Source organism: Pipistrellus hanaki (genome assembly GCF_964339955.1).
Source record: "Pipistrellus hanaki genome assembly, chromosome: 16".
Lineage (NCBI taxonomy): Eukaryota > Metazoa > Chordata > Mammalia > Chiroptera > Vespertilionidae > Pipistrellus > Pipistrellus hanaki.
In genome coordinates, this window is record NC_140518.1 from 30,272,632 (window position 1) to 30,295,879 (window position 23,248).

The 23,248-nt window shown below is 56.8% G+C and overlaps 1 protein-coding gene across 2 annotated transcripts; it reads left to right on the forward strand.

Annotated features, from left to right (window-relative positions):
* Window positions 1-919: 919 nt before the first annotated feature.
* Window positions 920-21,762, forward strand: FOXN1 (forkhead box N1; the record flags this gene model as incomplete). Of its 2 annotated transcripts, XM_084861618.1 has the most annotated exons (9): window positions 920-940; window positions 8,068-8,199; window positions 8,601-9,059; window positions 11,355-11,465; window positions 13,271-13,401; window positions 14,736-14,832; window positions 18,228-18,435; window positions 18,611-19,102; window positions 21,443-21,762. In XM_084861618.1, 8 exons carry the CDS (start codon window positions 8,077-8,079, stop codon window positions 21,760-21,762), a joined length of 1,941 nt encoding a protein of 646 aa, XP_084717744.1. The 2 variants fall into 2 exon arrangements, with proteins under 2 accessions (XP_084717744.1, XP_084717743.1); XM_084861617.1 differs by lacking the exon at window positions 920-940 and having other exon boundaries at window positions 8,077-8,199; window positions 8,604-9,059.
* Between the last annotated feature and the right edge of the window lie 1,486 nt (window positions 21,763-23,248).

Consider the following 23,248-nt stretch of genomic DNA (forward strand, 5'->3'; position numbering starts at 1 on the left):
ATGCCTGTTCTCGCTGTCAGACACAGGCCTGCCCTTAAAGTGGGAGCTTAGAGGCATCTTCTCCCTAAATTGCCCATCTAAGGTTTTCACATTTTTTTAAATTTTGCCTCCCCCTCCACCCGCTAATCTTGGAGGGCAAGCTGACCTTGCTTCTGGGAGCAAGATCTGAAGGTGGGCTCACAGCTGCAGAGCCTGGACTCCAGAGTAGGCAGGAGGGAGGAAAAGGCAGACAGTGAATGATACCCAAGAGCAAAAGATCCTATGGGGACTGGGGGTGTTTAGATGGGAGGTCTCCAGAAAGGGGCATCTAAGGAGTAGGGGGAACCCAGTAGAGTCAACCTCTCAGACTAGGTGGTCATAGCAGAGCAGAGAAGGGGTCCTTGTAGATATGTCTTTAAAAAGGATGAATGGGAGCTTCCCCCTGCCCCCCCTGAAACCAAGCATTCCTTCCTTCCCACCTACCAATAAGCATCCACAGGCAGGTCAAGGATTCCCATCAGTCTGTCTATTTATCCAAGCACACTAGCTGCTATTTGTTCATCCATCTGCCTGTCTGTTTACCCATGTGTCCACCTTTCCATCCAGTCATTTGTCTATCCATCAATCTGCCCATCCATTGACCTGTCAATTCCATCCATCCATCCTTCCATTCACCCACCAATTCATCCATCAGCCATCCACCCATCCATCATCCATCCATCCAGAGAGGTCAGGTCCCAGTTGGTCTCCCCAGAGCTGCTGGGAAGGGCCTGTGGTCCCATGGCATTTATGGGGCATGTGACCTGCCTGCCAGGCCTGGGGAAGCAGCCCCGCCCCAGCCCTCAGGCAGGGGGCTGGCCCAGGCATGTGGGAGTATTTATACCTCCATGGAGGCTGCTGGGGTGTTGCTGGCCTGATGACTCCCTGAAGCAGCGATGGTGGCCATGGCCCAGAGCCCACTGTGAGTGCTTGGATCCAGCTCCACTGGGGACCAGGGCTGGGTGGCAGGGGCTGGGGACCGGCTGGAGAGATGGAAAGCTGCCCGGAGGTGTTCAGGGGTGGTGGAAAGGAAGGGGTGCTAGGCAAAGGAGAGCAGGAAGCTGTTGAGGTCAGGCATCCGCAACAGGGGGAGGAGGGGTGAGTTCGTTGCCATTTACTAGCCTCTGGAGGGTCCCTTGGCGAATGGCAGGAAGGACAGAGCAAAAGGACGGAGATTACAAGGGAGATTAAGGTTAGATATCGGAAGAACTTCCCAGTCAGCCCCGGGCACGGAAGGTAATTCAGGAGCGTTTTCAGGATGGGCATACTGAGTGATGCTCCAGGACCAGCCTACTTCCAGAGACAGGGCAGGCGGAGGACGACTGGGATGGCTTTGGGGGAACCCTGATCGGGGGATGGAAATAACTCAGCTACCAGTGTCAGGGGCTCAGATTTGAGGAAAGCATCCCATGGAGGACAGAGCTGCTCTTCGTCCTTTGTTCTTCTCCACCCCCTTCTATCTGTCTGTCTGTCTGTCTGTCTGTCTGTAGCGCTTCTTCAAGGCACTTTCGTCAGATCTCAAGGCAGGAACAGCTTCCTGAAACCCAGGCAGAGTCAAGAGTCAGAGGGGCCAGAATTTTGGCCTCAGAAACCCCAATCCTGGTGAGAGGAGAGGAGCTAGAAATCCCCTCCTACTTGGCACTCTCAGATTCTGAGTATCCTGGGGTGCCCAAGCCTCAGGAGGGAGCCCCCAGGCCCTTCCCTGCCACCCCCGAGGAGCTAATTGCTCCAGGGAACCCCTCCCAGCAGCTAGGCGGGCGGAGCCCCGGGTGGGGCCACAGGCAGCACTGGGCAGGGGCCCCACCCCTCGTAAAACATGCTGCCGCAGCCAGCAACAGAAACCATTAAGGCGGAACTGCACTGTCTCCACCTCACTCATAAAGGGCGGGGAGGAGGCACCCCAGGTAGGATGCATCCCGGGTGGGAGGGAGTGTGGAGAGCCCAGGGAGGCCCTCCGTGTCCCTGTGACTCAGCTGCCCACAGGGGATTCAAGGACAGACCCCCCCCCCCAAGGGAACTTCCAACCTTGCCCCCCACCTGCCACTCTGTCTTCCAGGCGTGAGCAAGGAAGCTGAGGTGTTCCCCAGGTGGGGCCGTGTGGTGTGGTGGTTAAAGCATCTTAGCTTTGAAGCCTGTGTCTGAGTCCTGGGGAGCATCATTTACTAGCTGAGTGAACTTGGACAAGTCTTGGTGAACCTCCCTGGGCCTCAGTTTCCTCATCTATAAAATGGGGGTGATGATACAGCACCTCCCTTCTAGGGTATAATAACGCACCCAGCCGTTCCTGGTCTCCTTGAGGAGATCCTCAGGGAGGCCCTTCCGGAAGGCAGAGCAGGGAGAGGCCCAGCTGACAGTTCCGTGGACCACAGACACATCCACGGGACCAGCTGCAGCATCTTTAGATGCAAGTAACCCCAGTGCCTCGTTTTACTTATAAGGGACCGAGTATAGAAAGGGGAAGTACCTTGTCCAAAGTCACACAACCATCAAACCCTGTGCCCTCTGACCCTCAACCCAAATGGCCCCTTTTGCCTGAGCCCTGACACGCGAGGGAAATGGTCTGAGAGATGGGGAAACGTGCTGGGTGGAGGGGGTGCAGGCCTGGCTGCTTGTGAGACAGGCACAGAGCAGGGATTCAATACAGTTCATTGCTGATCCTGATTTAGGCATTCTGGGAAATTTCTTACCTGTCAGGTGAGAGGGCCATTTCTTTCTTCCCTCTGACCCCAGGGAAGATCAAGTCTGCTTCTTTCACCTCCACCCCTGCCCTCTCACTCCCCAAGGATCATGGAAGGAAGTTCAGAACGAGGAGGGTAGACAGAATGCCCAGATACTGAAAGGTTTACCAAGGTTGTACCCCTGGAGTGTGTGTGTGTTTTGGGATGTGGTTGGGGCTCTCAAGACCTGAGAATCGATAGATGTGGTTTTCAGTTTTAGCTCTGTGGTCCTGGGCTTGTCACTTCTCCCTGGGCCTCAGTTTTCTCCCCTGAAAAATGGGGAAGGGGGACAAGGGGGGCTCTGATTTATCATTTATAGTATTTGCTAATTTCTGTGGGAAAATACTTCTGCCACGGCCAATTTGTGCTGATTTCGCTGAACGTGGGGTTGGGAAGAGATGGACACAATTGGCTCTCCCAAGCCCACAGTTGCTGGCTGCAGCACACCACTGCCTGCTCCCCTCTGGGGCGAAGGGCAGATGAAAGGGGGTGATAGATACAAAAGCGCTCTGTAAACTATAAATGCGGAGTGGTGATAAGGACCAACCTTAGAGAGGAAGGGACCCCAGGGCGTATTGAGAGCCCTGGCCTAGCTCCCGCCCAGGAAGGGGGAGCCTGTGGATTGGGGGTTGTGGGTGCCCACACTAAATGGCAGGGTGATGAGTGCCATCAGGGGTAGATCCCGGGATCTGAGAAAGGCGGAGAGCTGACTGGACCTCCTGCATTGGTTTGCTGGTGTTTGCACATGCACATCCTATTGTGCATGTAAGATAAAGGTCAGCCGTCAGAAAAGGATTCCTTCCGAATGCAGGTGCCATCAGAGAGGCCTCCTGAGAGATCCAAAGCAACAGTCAGTCCCTCCTTCTTACTCTGATCCCTGGGAGTTATTGTGTGTTTTTTTTGTTTTTTTTTATAGATTTTTTAAAAATATATTTTATTGATTTTGTACAGAGAAGAAGGGAGAGAGATAGAGAGTTAGAAACATCGATGGGAGTCATCGATCAGCTGCCTCTTGCACACCCCCTACTGGGGATGTGCCCGCAACCAAGGTACATGCCCTTGACCGGAATCGAACCCGGGACCCTTCAGTCCCCAAGCCGACGCTCTATCCATTGAGCCAAACCGGTCTTGGCTTGTTTGTTTTTTTAATTTATTTTTATTGCCAAAACCGGTTTGGCTCAGTGGATAGAGTATCGGCCTATGGACTGAAGGGTCCCAGGTTCGATTCCAGTTAAGGGCATGTACCTTGGTTGTGGGCACATCCCCGGTGGGGGTGTGCAGGAGGCAGCTGATCGATGTTTCTCTCTCATCAATGTTTCTAACTCTCTATCACTCTCTTTCTCTCTGTAAAAAATTAATAAAATATATATATTTTTAAAAAATTATTTTTATTGATGTCAGAGAGGAAGGGAGAGGGAGAGGGAGATAGAAACATCAATGCTGAGAGAAAATCATTGATTGGCTGCCTCTTACATGCCCCACACTGAGGATTGAACCGCAACCTCGGGCATGTAACCTGACTTGGAATCGAACCATGACCTCTGAGGTCAGAGAATCAAGAGGAAGGAAGTTTAGCTTCTGCAAATAGGGTAGGAGGATGTCAGGGAGATGGAGGTGGACGGCAGGAAGAGGAATTCCCTCTGCTCTGCCTGCTCCTATAACTAGAGTTCGTGCTTTAAATTACCTCTGTCCCACTCTTAATTATTAATAATAGCTGTCATTTATTGAGCACATACTATGCATTAAGCTATTTACAAGCAATATTTCATCTAATCCTCCAGGGAGATACGTTTTATTAGCCCTATTTTACAAATGAGGAAACTGAGGCCCAGGGAAGGAAGTTAGGCAACTTGTCCACCCAAAGTCCCACAGTTACTGGGATTCAAATCCAATCCTGACTCTAGGGCTTCTGAACTACATCATCCAACTTCATCCAACCTCAGGAGTTCCACCAGCTGCTCAGGGTTGTGGTCAGGAGCCAAGGCAGCCTCTTCCCTCTCAGTGAGCCCTCCCCTCCCTGGACGGGAGCCCCCTCTACACCAGTCAGAGCCTCTCAGCCTCACCCCTGAGACAGGAGGGTCCTTTGGCCTGCAGGTGGTGAAGGACCCCTCTTTGCAGGATTCTGTGATCTTACCCAAGTCACTTGACCTCTTCTCTGGACCTTCCTTCCTTCTTTGTGAAAGAGCTTTGGCTGAGGCAACCAAAGGGGTTCCATAGTCACCAAATCGGGGGTCATTGTTTTTTTGGGGGTTGTTTTTTAAAAAAATATATTTTATTGATTTTTCACAGAGAGGAAGGGAGAAGGAGAGATCTAGAAATATTGATGAGAGAGATACATCGACCAGTTGCCTCTTGCACACCCCCAACCAGGAATGTGCCCGCAACCAATGTACATGCCCTTGACTGGAATCGAACCTGGGACCCCTGAGTTCGCAGACCAACGCTCTATCCACTGAGCCAAACCAGTTTCGGTTGGGGGGGTCATTGTTTATAAAACCTTCCTAGAGGAAGCCCTGAACTGAGGACCATTCAAGGACTTCTACATTCTCAGCTCTCTCTAATCCTGTCCTGGGAGCTTGGAAGGGGGAGGGGGGAGGGGGAAGTTGGCCAAGCCAGGGTATGAAAGTCATGACTGAACTGAAGCCTTCAGCTAAGGCCTCTGACACGCAGGAACTCAGCCGGGGCTACAGACAATGTCCTGGGATATAGGACTAAAGCAAGGATGGGGGTGAGGCAGATGCTACAAGGGTCCTTCTGGGAAGGCCAGACCCTCAGGAGGCGGTGCAGCCCAACCTGGGGCTCAGAGAGGCCTCCTGAAGTTCATGTCTCAGGAGCAGAGATGGGGTCTAAGCCCCTTGTGGTCAAGCTGAGTGAAGGCCAGGCTGACAGGGCAGCTGCCACCTGGGCAAGGGCCATAAGCCAATCTCCCCGGGCCTGACAGTCCTGAAGCAGCGAAACATAGAGTCTGGGGTCAGAGGCCATGGCCACAGTTGGCCAATGAGGCCAGACGTGTGACATGTGTCCTTAAGCATTTTCTATGTCTGGGCACCTTAGACCCATCATCTCACCCAATCTTCCTGACAGCCCTTTGAGGTGGGTGCACAATCCCCATGTACCAGAGGAGCCAAGAAAGAGAGAGAGAGAGAGAGAATTACACAGTTTGTTCCAAGTCACCCAGCCAGGAGGTGACACCACTGGGATTCAAACTCGAGTCAGCTGAAATCCTAAACCCTTGCTCTCCACCACATTTTATTCTGCCTCCGGAGAGGGGACCAGTCACCACTCGCTGTCGGGGGAGGGCCCCCGCCCCAGCCTTGCCGCTGGAGGAGCGGGAGAACGCCTCGGGAAAGCAACTCTGGACCAGGGCCAAGTGTGACAGGCAGGCCCCCGCGGTCCAGGAGCTGTCCAGGGAGCGGGGAGCCAGACCAGGCGGTCATGCGGAGCCAGAGATGGGCTGCCCTGCCCCTTGGGCCCCATGCCTGCTCCACCTCGGTGTCCAGTTACGGCCAGCTCGGCGCTTCCCCGGTCACGCCACATTTAGCACTGCCGAGTGAGCGGGCGCCTGGACATGGAGATGGGGCGGGGGAGACTCTTGAAGGGGCGGGGGAACCTCCCCCCGGGCCCCCGCCTGGACCCCAGCGACCAGCCTCTCCACCACGGATCCCTGGAGGGCTTTGGGCAAATGCTTCCCCTTCCTTGTCCCTGTTAACCTCCTATCAAAGGAGATAATTGAGCAAAGATGTGCTAACCCCAAGCTGGGCACCATGGAGTCACCAAAGCCATTCCTCCTTCCCAGAGCTCCTAGGAGAGCACGGCTCGGAATGTGCAGATATCCCGTTCTGCTTGAGTGGGTCTCGGGGAAGAGGGATAAGTACGAACCTCATGCTTTTCTTGTTGCCTGCCCCGCCCCAGCTTTCCCCACTCTGACCCCCACCACATGAGGAAGCTGTAAGACAGACTCCAGAGTCAGACAGATCTGGGTTCGAATCCTGGCTCTATCAAGGACTAGCTATGTGACGTGAGCCAGCCACATAACCCCATCCGGGCCTCAGTTTCCTCCTCTGAAAGGTGGGATTAATAATGTGCTTTCCTCACCGGAGTTCTAACAAACCAACGAGGAAATTCTCCAAATCCTGTGCACAGCGGCCAGCCCAGAGCAGGCAGCTGTAAATGGTAGCCTTTAGCAGAGACCACCTAGGTCAGGAGGAGCAAAATCAAGAGAAGCTGCTCTTGGCAGATGGTGGAGAAGGAAGGCAGAGAACTGAATGGTCGTGATAGTAAGAGCCAGACTAGTAAGCCATGTGACAATGAGAGCTGGCATTGACTGAGCACTTCCCATGTGCTGGGCACTGGGCTAACGACTGCATTTCTGTGGGTGCAGCATGCCCAGGAGGGAGGCCCTGGCTCTCTCCCTGGTGTGATGGTGATAATGCTGAGGCTCAGAGAGCTTCGCTGGCACAGCTCGCCAGGGAAAGCCAAGGCTGGCTTTGAGCCGAGTCCTCATCCACACAGCTATGCTGGGGACAGAGTTCTCGTACAATTCTGGAAGGTCTGAGCAGAAGGAGCCCTCAGGTATCATGGAATCTAAGTCCCTAGGGTTTCGAACAGTGAAACGACGGCTCAGAAAGGGCAGCAGCCAGAGCCACATGTGAAGGACACAGGAGGAAACAGCACACGCCGGACAGTCCACAGTGGACCAGCGGCACGTGCCCTGTGCCAGGCCAGGCTCTCAGTGCCACCAGCGATCAGGTCCCCTTGAGCTGTACACTGGTCTTGAGAGCCAGACCACGGTGCCCGAGGATGGCACCACAGGCCTTTGCCGAGGGCTGGTCACCTGCCATTTGAGGGTCACTCCTACCTGGGCCTGGCCCTCTTCCTTCTCCAGCTCCCCTTCCCCTCAGGACCACCCTCTTGCTCAGCCACTGCACAGAGACCACGAGCCACAATCACCTCGCCCGGTCCTTCATTGTGGAGAAGGAGCCGGAGGCAGGGTCTCGTTCACTCTGCAGCTGCAGAGTCCAGAGCAGCCCAAGCCCTCCCTCCGTGGGGGGCGGGGGAGGCTCCTTACTGTTTCATTTTGCTCTCTCCCCACCGGTCTTCTCTTTCTGTGTGTCTTCCTTGCTCTCTCTCTCACGTGACCTGCTTACTTCTGTTTCTAATGTTCTCCCAGTTTCTCTGTCTGTCTATCTGTCTGTCTTTCTCATCAAGATGTCTGGCTGGAGTCGGGATCCCAGCACAGGGACGGGGTGGGAGTGGAGGTGGTGGATTTGGGATTGGTCACCCAGGGACACTGGCCCTCATTCTCATCACAGCCGGCTTTCTTCGAGGCCAGGACCGGGTGATGGTGTCGCTACTCCCGCCGCAGTCTGACGTCACGCTGCCGGGCTCCACCAGACTGGAGGGCGAGCCCCAAGGGGACCTCATGCAGGCGCCGGGCCTCCCAGGCTCCCCTGCCCCACAGAGCGTAAGTACCTGGCCCCCGGGCCCGGGCTGAGGCCAAGCCCCGAGGGCTGCGTGGGAAACAGGTGAACCATCACCCCCACCCTCCGGGGGCCTCCCTGGGGTCTGTCTTGTCCCTTCCGCCAGCAAACACCCACCCAGTGACTCCAAGACCCAGAAGTATTCAGATATACTTATTCCTTCAGGCTGGGGATTTCCCAGAGCAGGAACGTGCATCCATCAACTGGGGTGCCCCAGGCTTAAGAGCAGTGTACCCTCATCATATTGGGGCTCCCAAGGGCAGACTAGGTCTCCTCTATCATATGGGGGCTCCCAGAGCTCAGCCTCAGACCCCCTTTACCCAAACAACAGAGTAGGATCCTGGTCCCGCCTCCACTCACAGGCCTCTGCCCTCTGTCCTCCCAGAAGCACGCCGGCTTCAGCTGCTCGTCATTTGTGCCCGATGGCCCCCCGGAGAGGGCACCCTCGCTGCCACCGCACAGCCCCAGCATCGCATCCCCAGGCCCTGAGCAAGTCCACTGCGCGGCTGGGCCTGGCCCCAGCCCTTTCCGGCTCTCACCCGCAGACAAGTACCCCAGCTTCAGCTTTGAAGAGGGCCCAGCAAGCAGCCCCGGGCGCTTCCTCAAGGGGGGCCATGTGCCCTTCCACCCATACAAGCGGCATTTCCAGGAGGACATCTTCCCCGAGGCCCAGACCGCCCTGGCCCTCGACGGACACGCCTTTAAGACCCCGGGGGTGCTGGAGGCCTTTGAAGAGATGCCCGTGGATGTGGGGGAGGCTGAGGCCTTCCTGCCCGGCTTCTCAGCAGAGGTCTGGTGCAATGGGCTCCCCTACTCCAGCCAGGAGCACAGCCCCCAGGTCTTGGTAAGTACCAGTGGGCAGTGGGCAGCCCACTTATCCTCTGTGCCTGCTCCCAGCAGCCCAGATGAGTCCTCAGAGATCAAACTCCCCGCCTTCCCTTCCCAGACCTTTCCACTCAGGTTCAGTGTGTATCCAGCAAGCTCAGAGACTTGGGGCCTCCTGGTCAGCTAGGAAGGGGCTGGCCGGCATGGAGGAGACAAGGTGGGGTAGGCAGGTCAGGCTAAGGAAGCTAGCTGGCAGCTTCCCAGTGGCTCCTGAGTCAGGATTCCAGTGTGTGACTTCTCTCTGTTTGTTTAAGTGTCAAGAATCCCCAGCCAGACAAAGATACACCCATATGCAAATGTGAGGAGAAAAACACATTCCAGAGACCAAGAGAAAGGGTTAAGGGAGGAGCCACGGAATACAATATTCCCCTCTCCAGCATCAGCTTGCAGAGTTGAGAGAGGACTTAAGTCTTCTCAAAGGGTACTTCCTGGCCCCATTCTTTGCCGAGAGAGGGACCTGGGTATGTTTGTAGAAATATCTTGAAAGCGCTTGGGAAGGTCAGCATGTCGGTCAAGGCCACATCCTCCAGCTGTGTGACCTTAGGCAAATCGGAGCCTCATTCAAAAAGTATGCTTCCTAGTATCTGCCTCATAGACTTGTTGCCTTGGGAAGAGAAAGCTAAAAGGAGCTTTGCTCCCTTCTCCCCAGCTTTGGAGACCCCGGAGGGGGTGCACACTGAGCTAGCACAGCCTGGGCTATTGCCTACTCTAGATGCCCACCAGCCCTCCTCACCTCTTGCTTTCAAATAGGCTCCCATCCCACCCCCCAACCACCCCAACAAAGACCTGCTTCCCAGGCTGGGAAGATACGGAAAAGGGTTGGGCACCTACCAGGTGTGGCCAAGACAGGACCTTGTTCTGGTTCTGGGGCCTTTTGATGGCTTCCCCTCAGGCCTATGGAACACGACAGCAGCTCCTAGGGAGGCACTGTCATACCCACACCCAGTGTCCACTCAGCGCCGGCCCCTGGTCACGCTGCCAGGCGATTTCTTTCAAGCGCCCCATTTAATCCTCACAACAACCCTCCAACCCTCCACTATCTCCATTTCGCAGAGGGGTAAACTGAGGCTCTGTAGAGGCCCAAGTGACTTGTCCCTTGGCCTGTAAGAGGTGAGGCTGAGACTTGAGCCCACGCCCTTACCCGCTGCGCAGTGGAGAAAAGCTCAGGCCCAGAGGCCCACAGCTAGCTGGTCGACTCCCTAGGTGACCTGGGCACATCAGTTCCCCTTCATGGGCTTAGCCCCGTCATCTGCCAAATGAGGGGTTTGCACACAAGGCTCTCGGCCCTTCCAGGCCTGAGATTCTATGATTATGGCTATCTCTGCATCAGCAACCCCAGGGCACACCCAGGAAGAGCTCACAGCTGATTTGACCCTCTGGGCCCAGATGCTGGTTCCCGGGTCCCTCGTAACCCCAGGAACAGCGGTCCACCTCCTCCAGGCCTTGTTGACCTTCCAACCTTGTAGACCTCCTTGGCCCTCTCTCTGTGCTAAGCCCTGAGGGCTCTTCGAGGGGCTCACAATTCATGGGAAGCCCGAGTCTGGCCACCACCACCGGCAGGAACTACAGGCTCCCTGTGCCAGTCTGAGAGAGTGCCACAGGCTCATGCAGACCAGCAACGGGGCATATTCCCGGGAGCAGGGAGCAAAGGCTTGAGTGGGGGATGGTGGTGGGCAGAGCAGAGAGAGGACTCATTAGCCCCCTCCAGGGAGCCTGCTGGAGCCTCCTTGGGCTTTGCAAAAGAGAAAGTGGCAAGGCCTGAGGCCTCAGCTGGACCGTTCTCTTTGGTCACTTCTTGTGCTGGCCTCACCGTGGCTCTGCAGTGGGAATTCCAGAGCTGGGCCTTTCCCGTAGTGTCCTTTTCAGACCTGTTCTAAAGGCTGGGGCTCTGAACCAGCAAGCAGGCCCTGAGCTCGGCTCAGTGAGAGGGGTCAGGCACTGCACCCTTGTGCCGTTCCAGGGAGATCTCTGCCCTAACCCAGCCTCAGTGAAACCATTGACAAATCTCCCCACTTCTCCGGACAGCCCAGTCTCAGCCCTTCACCTGCAGAGAGCACTGCTGGTTCCAGCCCCAGCTCCACCACTAATTTGCTGAGTACCCTCAGAAAAACCCCGTCTTCTCTGTTCTCTGTCCTCCAGGAATAAGTTTCGGGGGAGGCAGAGAAGGGGCTGTTTTTGTGAAGGCTTAAGACACAGACCAGAGGAAGGGAGAAAAATAAGGCCTAGCTCAGTCATCTGCTTTTTCTTCCAACAGGGGTCGGAAGTCAAGGTCAAGCCCCCAGCTCTGGAGCCTGGTCCTGGCATGTACTGTTTCCAGCCCCCCTTGCAGCACATGTACTGTCCCTCCCAGCCTCCCTTCCACCAGGTGGGTCTGGGGCAAGTGGGCATGCTTCCCCAGAGTCTCAGGATCCTGTGTGGGTATGAGTGGGGGGCGGGGGGCTGTATACATCTGGGTGGGCAGCAGGGCCTTCCTTAATCCTCAGGCTGGGCCAATGGGGGTGGGGGCAGGGTTCGTGGGGAGGGAAGCCATTGCCCTTCTGTAGGGGGTTGGGCGGGGCTTTTCTGAGACCCAGGCAGTACCTGAGAGGTCTCAGAAGAGAATGGGGCTGAGATTGGGGCAGGGACCGGATGTGAACCAAAAAGGGAGGGAGGAGGAGACGCAGACAAAGATGAGGCCGAGAGAAAAGGAGTGTGTGGGGTGACACACACAAGGCTGAGCAGGGCAGGGAACAGCGGACTGCCGCCCCAGTCGGCCACCATCTTCCCATGTGGCCTTGGCCTCAAACCTCCTTTCCGCTCAGACAGGGTGGGACTAGGCATCGGGTTAGGGGACCTTCCCGCCTGGAGGCTCCAAGTCCCCATGACCTTCAGCCATTCCCCCCTTCCCCACCTCACTGCCCAGCTTCAGCCCCTCCTAGATGTACAGGATGCCAAGTAATTGCCCCACACTGGCAGGGGATGGTGGTTTTTAGAAAGAGAAAGAAAGAGCCCCAGAGCAGGTAAGCAGCTCCCAGGAGTCACCGGGCAAGACGGAGCAAGTGGCTGCCCAGCGCCCAGCTCCATCCACCTGCAGCCTGGCACTGAGACAGGCCCTGCCTGTGGAGCAGGTTCTACTCCCAGCCTTTTGGCATTGGCCCTGATCTTGGCCCAGCCAGGGAGGCAGGCACGTGGCAGAGGGGGAAGTAGCCAGGCTGCTTGCTTTGTGGGAAAACAGAAAGAGATGGCAGGAGGCAGAGGGGACACAGGAGGGGTCATCCCATGAGGGGCCCCAGCTGGAGTGGTCACAGCCTTCCTGAGGCCCCCTGTCTGATCCGGGGGAGAGGGTGCTCCTGAGGCAGCCTGGGCTGCCAGGGAACCACACAGCAGGGCTAAGGGGCCCCCAGACCTTAAATGGCCTCACCATGCCCGCCCTGCTTTGATGCCCTCTGCGTTCCACACCCCGACCTCCAAGATGGCCGCACCCGGGACTTTATGGGGCCTGCAAAGAGGGTGACTCAGGCTCTACGTGCCGCTCGGGTGACCTGGAAAAAGCACACTGGCTTGGAGCAGATGGGGGAGTCAGAGTCTCCCTTCCCCCTGGCCCCCATAAAACGCCATCCCTGGCACCACAGACACTCCCTTTGCTGTAAAACCACCTCCTACCCCCACCTGCCCACCACCATGACCGGCCCTTTCAAAAGAGCCACTGAAACTCATAAAAGGTGGCAGTGCCCAGCAAACGCCCAGGCTGGACATCCCACTTCCGGCCCAGCCGCTCCAGGAGATTCAAGGGAGGCCCGGAGCACCTGCCCAGGAGGGCGTGGAAACCAGGAACTACCCATCGCCCTTCTGGAGCAGCCAGGCTATCCCATCACCACGGCAACCAGGGTACCCAGAAGGCCTCAGAGGAAAGTGCTGGACCAAGGGAGCTTTGAGGCCTCTGAGATCCCGAATTCTAGAATGTGGATCTTTTCACAGGATGTCCACCCCCCTTAGCCAAGCCTCTCAGGTAGCTCTGCCATAGGAGCCTATGACCATGAATGGTGGAGCCTAGGACCAGGGAGAGAAGAATCTAGTCCCAGCTCTCTCTCTCTCTGGATATACCAGAATGAGAGAAGGGGCCCCCCCACCCTCCATCCTTGGGAAGGATGGTTACCATGGCAACCACTCTGCCTCCTTTGACCTCTACAGTACTCACCAGGTGGCGGCAGCTACCCTGTACCCTACCTGGGCTCCCCACACTATCCGTACCAGCGGATTGCACCCCAGGCCAGCACTGATGGGCACCAGCCACTCTTCCCCAAGCCCATCTACTCCTACAGGTATGTCTCCCAGCCCTCCTGGGTGGAACAAAGGGTGAGAGGACCCCGGGGAAACTGAATCCCCGTGGTAGAAGGGTAATGGTGTGTGGGGGGAGGGTAGAAGGAAGTCATAGCCAGTAGGCTTCCAGAGTATGTTGGAGAAGGGATTTTTTCATGGGGACAAAGGGATAGACTAGATTCCCCTCTGACCTCTTGTCTAACCCCGGGGGAGCCATGTCTGTGGCTCAACAGCAGATCTGATGTCCGGCACAGTTCTAGACTCCTGGGGCCCAGGGCCGGGGACTGAGAGTTTAGGAGGGATGCTTGCCCTCCTACTCCCACCCTCCCTCCCCAGATACAGAGAGAAGCCCCACCCCAAAGCTCTGCTGGGAATAAGTGAGGAATGAGGACTGCAGATGGGACTCAGTTATCCAGCGTCTTCCAGCTCTGGTGCACCTTCTCTGGGGCCAGGGTTGCAAACACCAGGCCAGCAGCACCCAGCCTGTCTGGGAGACCGTATATCTGAACTTTCCTTCATCAACCGCATTGACACTCGACTTCCTATGTGCCAGGCCCCACGTGGGGTCAGGTCATTAGCCAGTGTGAGCTCAGGGGAAGGAAAAGGAACTAAACAGCAGCCAAGAACAGAGGAGCTGGCGAGCAGGTGGGATGATATGCAGAGAGGAGCACGTGCAATCCTCGCAGTCCAGCAGAACTGGGTTCAAGTTCAGGCTCTGGAATTTACTAGCTGTGAAACCTCAGGCAAATTATTTAATCTCTCTGAACCTTTGTTTATTTGTTTTAAAAATAAAAACCAGCAATATTTGGGCCTATGGAAGGATTAAGTGCAAAAATATGCCTGGCACATTGTAGAGGCTCAAAAACAAAAAACAAAAAAAACCTTCATTCCCTCCCTTGCTACCTATCCAGCATTTCTGCAGCTGGCTGAGGGCTGACTGGTAATGACAGCTTCCATTTAACGAGTGCTTCTATGTGCTAGGCATCACCCTTAATCCTCACAACTCTGAGGTAGCTATTACATTCTTTACTTCAAAGCGGGAGGAAACGGAGGTTCAGAGAGGTTAAGGCACTCACCGAAGGTCACACAGCTAGTGAGTGGCTGAGCCAGGATGGCAGCCCAGGTCTCTCAGACTCCACAGGACCCTCATATCTGTAATTCCTGGCTCCAGTAAACAGGTTTTCATCCCTTCTCCTTTCAGCCTCACAGAGCCTCTCACCCATTCATTCCGCAGCAGATACTCTCTCCTCAACTACTCCAGCGGGGGGCAGAGGGTTTGGGGGAGACTCCGGGCCTGGTCCGAGGTTAACACGATCCGGGTTTTCTTTGCCTTCAGCATCCTCATCTTCATGGCCCTTAAGAACAGCAAAACTGGGAGCCTTCCTGTCAGCGAGATCTACAATTTTATGACGGAGCACTTCCCGTACTTCAAGGTGAGCCCAAGACCCACTCCCACCCCCACATGCCTTAGGGGCTGAACAAGCCAGGCCTCTCTGGAGCCAGAGGACTCCGTTGAGAGGTGGGAGAAGAATGAGAATGAAATCCAGGAGAGGGTTTGCCGCCGCCCACTCCCCCCCACCCCCCATGCTTTCCCTCGTCTCTACTTCTGAAGGACAGAGTGGAGAACAGAGAGCTCAAGCCAAGCACGCAAGGTGCTACAGCAGGCTGAGGTCAGACCCCATGCTGGCAGAAGGCGGCCATGTCAGTCCTGTTAGGCTTCAAGGCGCATCCACCTACCCCAAGCGGGGAGGGAGCTGAGGGAGAAACGAGAGGCTGTCCCCACCCCTGCCCCCAGGATGCCGTAGGGCTGGAGGAATTTGGGCAGGAGCTGGCCAGCCAAGGTGACATGGACGCTGGGACCGCAGAACCCATTGCCTTCCAGGGAGAGATTAGGATCTGCCTCCGTGGGCGGCAGGCTCAGCTGCAGATCTGCCAAAAAGCGGGGTGTGGGCTTCGTGGTCTTTGCGAGTCCCAGGGAACTGGCTGGCTCGCCTCACCTTCCCATGACCAGGATCCAGTTCCCGTCACCCACAGAACGGGCTTCTGGGGCCTCTACCCGACTCCCTTCCTGGAGGCGGGATAGATGCCCTTCTCTCCAGGTGGGCGAACACATCAGAGAGGGTGACCCATCTGGTCAACGTCACTCAGCAGGTGGGACTAATTGCTAATTCAAGCTGTTTGGCTTCACACAGCACAATTTCCCAATTTCCCTTCTCTGCACGGCCCCAGACACCCCGAGCACAGACCGTTTCTCCTGAGGTGGGTGCAGGGGAGATCAGAGCTTGTAAGGAGTTCTGCACCCTGGCGGGTACAATCTTGTCTGCTACTCGGGCAGCAGGCGGGAGCTGAGGCCCCGGCAATCCAGAACTCAGCTCCACCTGCCAGTGGGTGATGCCCAGGCCCATGTCTTCCCGGCTGTCCTGCCTGGGGATAAGTTGAGGCTGATATTCAAGCAAGTCTGTACTTGCTGAGCGGCCATCCGATGATTAGTGGGCATGATGGCCAGAGTGGTCTGGCCAGGAATGGAGAAGTATGGCCATCTACTAGAGGTTCTGGAAGAAGAAAGAGGGGAAAAGAGAGTTGTCTCTGGGTTTCGAGAAGCAGAAAAGCCGATATCCAGGGTTTCGCTTTTGCCCCAGCAGGCCAGGGAACCAAAGTCTCCCTAACCTCTACCGCCTTTCCAGGTTCCCCTGGGACTTTAAGGGGCTGGGCCAGAGAGAGGGAAGTGAGGGCCCTGCCCGACTCCTCTCAGTCTTCCTCCCTGCTAACTCCCGACCTGGCCCCCAGCCCCTCCCTGCATCTCATCTTCCTGGCTTAATTATTTTTCCTGGGAGCCGTGTAATCCCTGTTTTATAGAGACGAAGAGTGAAGAGGTCTGACAGCTTTTTTTTTTTTTTTTTTTTGTTCCAGTTGTTGTTCTTAGCAGTTGCATCACTCCCTCGTTTACATTTGACTTCAGAGAGAAAGCATCTTTGAGGATGGGGCGGGCCCAGATGGTGAAGCCACCCTATGGGGTGACCTGGGCTGGGCCTTTAACTAGGGGACAGAGTTGGAGCCTGGGCTCCTGTCACTGCCTCCTTGTGTGATCTCAGGCTAGGCCCTTTCTTCTCTAGCCCTCAGTTTCCCAATCTGTAAAATGGTCCGGTTGAACCAGTCGGCGCGTAGATTCTCTCCCATTCCGACACTTCCCCTCGGACCCACCTAAGGGGTTCATCCAAGATCCCCTGCCCCTTCCGCCTCTCACTCCCTATTGGAAGGCAAGGACGGAGAGGACCCTGGAGTGGGCAGCACTCATGCCCGAGGCAGCTGAGGTGGGCGTCCTGTAGCCCCATGAGTCAGGCTTGTGGGATTGGGGACATGTCCAGCCACTGGACGTAATTGCTAGTGCTGACCATCCATCTTCCAAACAGGAAGTAGCCGGGGTGGGAGCTGCCCTGGCATCTGAATTCACAGATTTATGGGGCTGTAAAAGGGTCCAGTGCCCATTAACTCTGCCCATCAGACGACATAGCCTCTACCAGTGGGGACTGTCATGGGAGTTTAAGGTGACTGATCTGGTGGCTCAAGAATGCTTCCTTGTGACCCCAGGAGCCTTGGGGGGGGGGGGGTCATCTCAACCAGCCCCCTGCCCCAGGCCAGCTGCCCTTAAGAAAAACTCTGTGGCTCCTGCCAGCAGCTTGCAGTGTCGCTGGCATCAGAGCCCAGTTCTGCTGGGCATGATTCAGCCCGGCTGCTCCCTGGGGCGAGTGAGCCGGGCAAGAGGGAGTGGCCGCCCCTCATTCAGCAGAAACTGGGCCCTGAAAGGGAGAGGGGCCCCACTGGCCAGAGCAAACTCTGTCCACAGTCACCCCTGCTGGGCCCAGGCCCTGCACAGAGCCTGGCACTGAGCTGGAAGTGGAAGGACTGCGGGTGCCTCCTGGCACCCCCGCCACCGCCTCTCACCCCACTGAGTCAGCCTAATGGTTTTTACAACCCTCCCTGGGCACAATTACTGCACCGGTGACATGACCAGGCCTCCTAATGGGTGTTTATTCTGTTGGCACGAGCACCACCACCCTGAGGGCTGGCCTCCCCACCAGGGCACGCCCCCTTGGGCACACTCATGTGAACACTCACACCCACGTACACATGCAATCACAGATGCCCACACACGGCAGAGACTTTCTCACACACGCTCGTCTTCAGGGACACATCCTCAAGCTCGGGAATTTACAGACTCATGCCCAGGAGACAAGCTCACACCAGGGAGGCACACTTAGGGACATGTGGGAGCTCAGACAACACCTCCACCCTCACACACACACACACACACACACACACAGAGCAAAACTCAGGTAAACACACAAATGATGTGCAACAGGGCACACACCCAAACCCCAACCTCACCCAGCTTTCTTCTCTCCCGCATCTGCCCCAGCGGGGATGAGGCCGACCCAGGAGAACATTCCAGAGCTTCCCCCTCGTTCTCTCTCCCAAGTTGGCACCAGAGGCCTCAGAGCTAAGAGTTCCCTTTCCACAAAGGGCTCCAAGCACAGGCTCCATGGGGAGTGGTCCGATTCCAGGGGCGGCAGAGGCCTAGGCCTCCCTTTATGAGTCACCCGGACCATCCAGGGTTGGGTAGGAGAGAGGCAGATTTTAGGTGAGAATAACTTGTGCCAAGGTTCCTGCAGCCCTTCTCCCAGCCCTTCCCCCACCAGCGTGGGCTGGGTGCTGAGGGAGCCGGGGCTGGGTGCTCAGGAGGACCAGGCCCAGAGCGGGCAGCAGTTCTGTGCATGGTGGAGTTTTCTGAAGCCCCGGCCTCATCTCTTGTCTTGCTCTGCCCCGGCAGACGGCGCCCGATGGATGGAAGAATTCTGTCCGCCATAACCTCTCTCTCAACAAATGCTTCGAGAAGGTGGAGAACAAATCGGGAAGTTCCTCTCGCAAGGGCTGCCTGTGGGCCCTCAACCCAGCCAAGATCGACAAGATGCAGGAGGAGCTGCAGAAGTGGAAGAGGAAAGACCCCATCGCTGTGCGCAAGAGCATGGCCAAGCCGGGTGAGGCAGGCGGTGAGGGAGGCCCGGGGCTCCCAGAGCAAACAGAGAGAGGGAGGGGAAACTGAAAGAGGAGGGCGGAGGAGTAAGGAGAGGGCCTGCCTGCAGGACCAGGGCTGGGGAGGGTTTGTGGGGAGAGGGAGGTCTCATGGTCTCCCTCTCTCTTGGGCTTTTTCAGAAGAGCTGGACAGCCTCATTGGAGACAAGCGGGAGAAGCTGGGCACCCCGCTCCTGGGCTGCCCACCCCCTGGGCTGGCAGGCCCAGGCCCCATCCAGCCCCTGGCACCTCCGGTCGGGCTCTCCCAGCCGCTGCACTCAATCCACCCAGCTCCAGGCCCCATGCCTGGCAAAAACCCCCTGCAGGACCTCCTTGGGGGCCACGCGCCCTCCTGCTATGGGCAGACATACTCACACCTCTCCCCGGGCCTGGGCCCTCCTGGACCGCCGCCGCCGCTGTTCCCGCAGCCAGATGGGCACCTTGAGCTGCGGGCCCAGCCAGGCACCCCCCAGGACTCGCCTCTGCCTGCCCACACCCCACCCAGCCACAGCACCAAGCTGCTGGCGGAGCCCTCCCCGGCCAGGACCATGCATGACACGCTGCTGCCAGACGGAGATCTCGGCACGGACCTGGATGCCATCAATCCCTCTCTCACCGACTTTGACTTCCAGGGTGAGCTGGGGGTGGGAAAGGGGAGGCGGGATGAAGCTGGAGAGGTACACCTGGCGGTGTGGCCCGTCCCCTCCAAGTCTCCAGGCTGCAGCCTGCTATCTGCCGGGTTTCCAGGCACTGAAGCAGGGAGGCCGGAGCGAAGCAGACAGGGGGTATCAGGGGGGCAAAGAGGAATGCCCTCGTCCCCCTCCCAGTGCCTCCGAACGTGTTCCCACTAACCCCGTCGCCAAACTCCTTTCAGCTCTGGGTAGGCTGGAGGGGCCTGATGTTTCGTTCCATACTTGGCTGTGAGCGACTGATAGTCCTAGCATTCCCACAACCAGTTGCAACTTCTGAGTTCAACTTTTTAAATTTTTTTTAAGTATATATATTTTTATTTTATTTATTTATTTATTTTTTAATATATTTTATTGATTTTTGTACAGAGAGGAAAGGAGAGAGATAGAGAGTTAGAAACATCGATGAGAGAGAGTCATTGATCAGCTGCCTCTTGCACACCCCCTACTGGGGATATGCCCGCAACCAAGGTACATGCCCTTGACCGGAATCGAACCCGGGGCCCTTCAGTCCCCAAGCCGACGCTCTATCCATTGAGCCAAACCAGTCCCGGCTATATTTTTATTTTAGAGAGGAAAGGAAATAGAAACAACAATGATGGGAGAAAAATCATTGATCGGCTGCCTCCTGCACTCCCCCTACTGGGGATCGAACCTGCAACCTGGGCATGTGCCCTGACCAGGAATTGAACTGTGGCCTCCAGACACCACCCAGGTTCATATGTCGATGCTCAACCACTGAGCCACACCAGCCAGGCTGAGTTCATCTTTTAATGCAGAAAAGGAAAGAGATCTTCCCCCTAGAGCAGTGTTTCCCAACCTTCTCTCATGATGAGAATCACCTGGTGGAGTTGTTAAAACACAGATTCCTGAATCCCAACTAAGTGCTAAACTAGAATTTTTGGGAGCATATAGGTAACATTGTATACTTAACTAGTGCTCTAAGACAGATTTTATATACAGAGCACTAAGTTAAGTATACAATGTTACCTATATGTTCCCAAAAATTCTAGTTTAGCACTTCTTAGTTGGGATTCAGAAATCTGTGTTTTAACAACTCCACCAGGTGATTCTCATCATGAGAGAAGGTTGGGAAACACTGTCCAAGAATGTGAGGCCTCAGAAGCAGGCAGGTCCAGGAGAGACTTGAGGGTAGGAGTCAGCCGGGGAGGTCCTCTCCATTCCACTCCACCTTGTCTGCTCCGTCTCTGCATGTGACCAGCCCCAAATGTGTCCCTCTGAACTCCAGTGCACCCCAGGCCCTTGTACTGGACAGGGGGGGTTTGGTGGATTGTGCTAAGCCAGGCCTCCGACCCCCTGCGTACACTGGGAAGGGAATATCCACAGGCAGGTGGAGGCAGCCAGCCCTCCGAGAGCTCCCCGTCTGATGGGGAGACGGTACAGGCTTTAGGCAGCTAGATCCTCACCCCCCTCCAGAAGTGGGAAGCAGGCTCAGCGGCCTCCGAGGAAGCTCTAGCCATAAACATGTACTTGACCCCTACTCTCAGGCGGCACGCTAGTCGCCTTACATGTGCTTCCTTATATGGGCCTGCAGGAGAGGAGGGATTATTAAACACGTTTCACAGAAGCACGGAGGTTAAGTAACTTAACTCAAGGTCACTTAGCTAGAAAGAGGGAGAGCTGGGATTGGAACCCGGACAACTCGGTTGTTCAGTATTTAGTCCAGGCTACTTCCACCAGATACCCAGGGCAGCCGCCAGGGCCTGGCCTGCCAAGATGCAGTTCACATGACATAAAGAAGGCTATGAGGCCGAAGCGCTATCTCCTCAGAGTAAGGGGTGCTTCCTGGCTCTGCTCCTGTCCCTTGGGCCCTGCAGGAGAGGAGGCCCAGGGAGCCACGACCAGCCGTCTCACCGGGTGGAGCGGTGCATTGTGGGAAGATCGTGGTCTGGGCTGCAGATCCTCCTTCCTCAGAGCCTGGGTGGCAGCCAGGGTGCAGAGTTCCTGGGGCTCCCTCCCCAGGCTGACCCTGGAGCACACAGTACCTGCATCAACCCCTCCAACAGGCAGCTCTCAAATCCTCACCCTCTCCGCCCCCCAAAAGAGAGCCACACAGTCATCGGGCTATGGCTTTCAGACCATACATGGGAGGAGGAATCAGAGAGGTTCGCCAACCGCCTGGGGTCACACAGCTAGTGCCAGGGTCTGTTCCCCAGCAAATGTTCCCCAAACGGCGCTCTGTTTAGCATGGGAGAGACGGGGTGGGGGGCAGACGGGGCCCCTTTGGTGCCTCCCAGTGATGCCTGTTCTATCCCCCAACTAGGAAACCTGTGGGAACAGCTGAAGGATGACAGCTTGGCCCTCGACCCCTTGGTACTGGTGACCTCATCCCCGACATCATCTGCAGTGCTGCCGCCTCCGCCGCCTCCCCACTGCTTCCCTCCAGGGCCCTGTCTGGGAGAGGCGGGCAGTGGGGCGGGCGACTTGGCATCACCAGGCAGCGGGGGCTCAGCAGCCCTGGGCGACCTGCACCTCACCACCCTCTACTCGGCCTTCATGGAGCTGGAGCCCCCACCCCCCACGGCCCCCGCCGGCCCCTCCGTGTACCTCAGCCCCAGCTCCAAGCCCATGGCCCTGGCATGAGCCATGCCCAGCAGCAGCTCCAGCCTCGGCCTGGCCTGGAGGTCCCAGCTGGCCGCCCACGTTGGGCTCACCTTAAAGGTCAAAGAAGGAAAACTCTCCCTGTCCCCTATGCCACTAAGCCAACTTGTTTGTTAGCTGACAGCCGGGGGGGTGGAGACACCACCCAGGATGCTACCCCTCACACATTTCTGCTGCCCGGTGGGCCAGCCCCTCACTCAGAGCCCCCGAGAACAAGTGTCTGGGCAAAAACGTCACCCACTCTCACTCATCCACACTCAAGCCGTCATGCGCCTGTGCCCATGCGCATACACCGTCATTCAGCCATACACCCACCCACACGCCTTATATCCCGAGGAACCGGAACTGCATCACAGAGCCTGACTTCCTTTCTGGGGCAGCTGGGAGCTGAGGGCTTTGGTGACCGAAAGCTCAGAGCCTCCAGCAGGCCCAAGACCACCCTGATGCCCACATTCTCTTTGGGCCCGGCCCCCTCCAGGCATGATCTTCCCCGAAGTCGAGGTATTTATTCTCCCATCTTCATTCCAGCAGCCTGTGAGGGAGGAGGCGGCATGGAGCCTCTCCCCAAGTTGCCCGGGGACCCCCCCTGGGGGCTGCTCTTTAGCAGCACTGACTCTGCCAGGCTCTGCCCACCCTCCGCATATGCTCTGTCCAGCCCCAGGGTGACACACAGGAGGGACCACGTCCACCCCAGGCCCAAACTGAGCCCAATCCCAACACAGAGTGTTTGGAAACGCCCCCGCCCTTGGAAACTTGAAAGAGTCCTCTTCTCCAGCCCTGGGCGTAGGAAGGGCCCCTCCGAGTCACCGCGGTCTCACTCCTTCTCTCTGAGCTCGTGTAGTTTAGGCCTCAGCTTACCAATGACTTCCCACTGCCTACGGCAGCCTGGGCATTCCGGGAAGGGAGGCCTGGCACAGGCGGACAGGGGAGCACCCACGTCCCCTCTCTCTGACTGCTTGACAGACCTGGGATGCCCTTGGAGCTAGGGGTGTGGCCCTGTGGCCCCGCCATGCCCTGCCTGGAAGCCCAACCCCCACCATGTGGGGGCCTCAGCCTCCCATGGGCCCGGGGACGACAAGAGCCCACAGAGTTTGGCCTCCGGTGAGGCACGAGCAGATCCCTCCGTGGCCTGCCATTGTCCCTGGCCCCGGAACAATAAAGCAAGTGCCATGCGGTCTCAGCTGTGAGCCTTCCTTTCTGGACCCCTCTCCCTGGGGAGAACGGTCGGGCCGCACTGACTGTAGATGTCCTCCTGGGCCTGTGACTTCGCCCCACCCTCCCTCAGGACTGGGAAGCATCTGAGAGGACTTCTGACCAGCCTGAGCGGATGAGGGGGAATGTGGGTGGAGTGCCTTCCCAGGAGAACTTTCAAAAGGGATGCAAGGAAGCAGCTGCCCTGCCCAGAGGGAGAGGATGCCCTCCCTTGTCCCCCCTCTGAGATCCACCCACTCTTCTCATTTCCTCACAC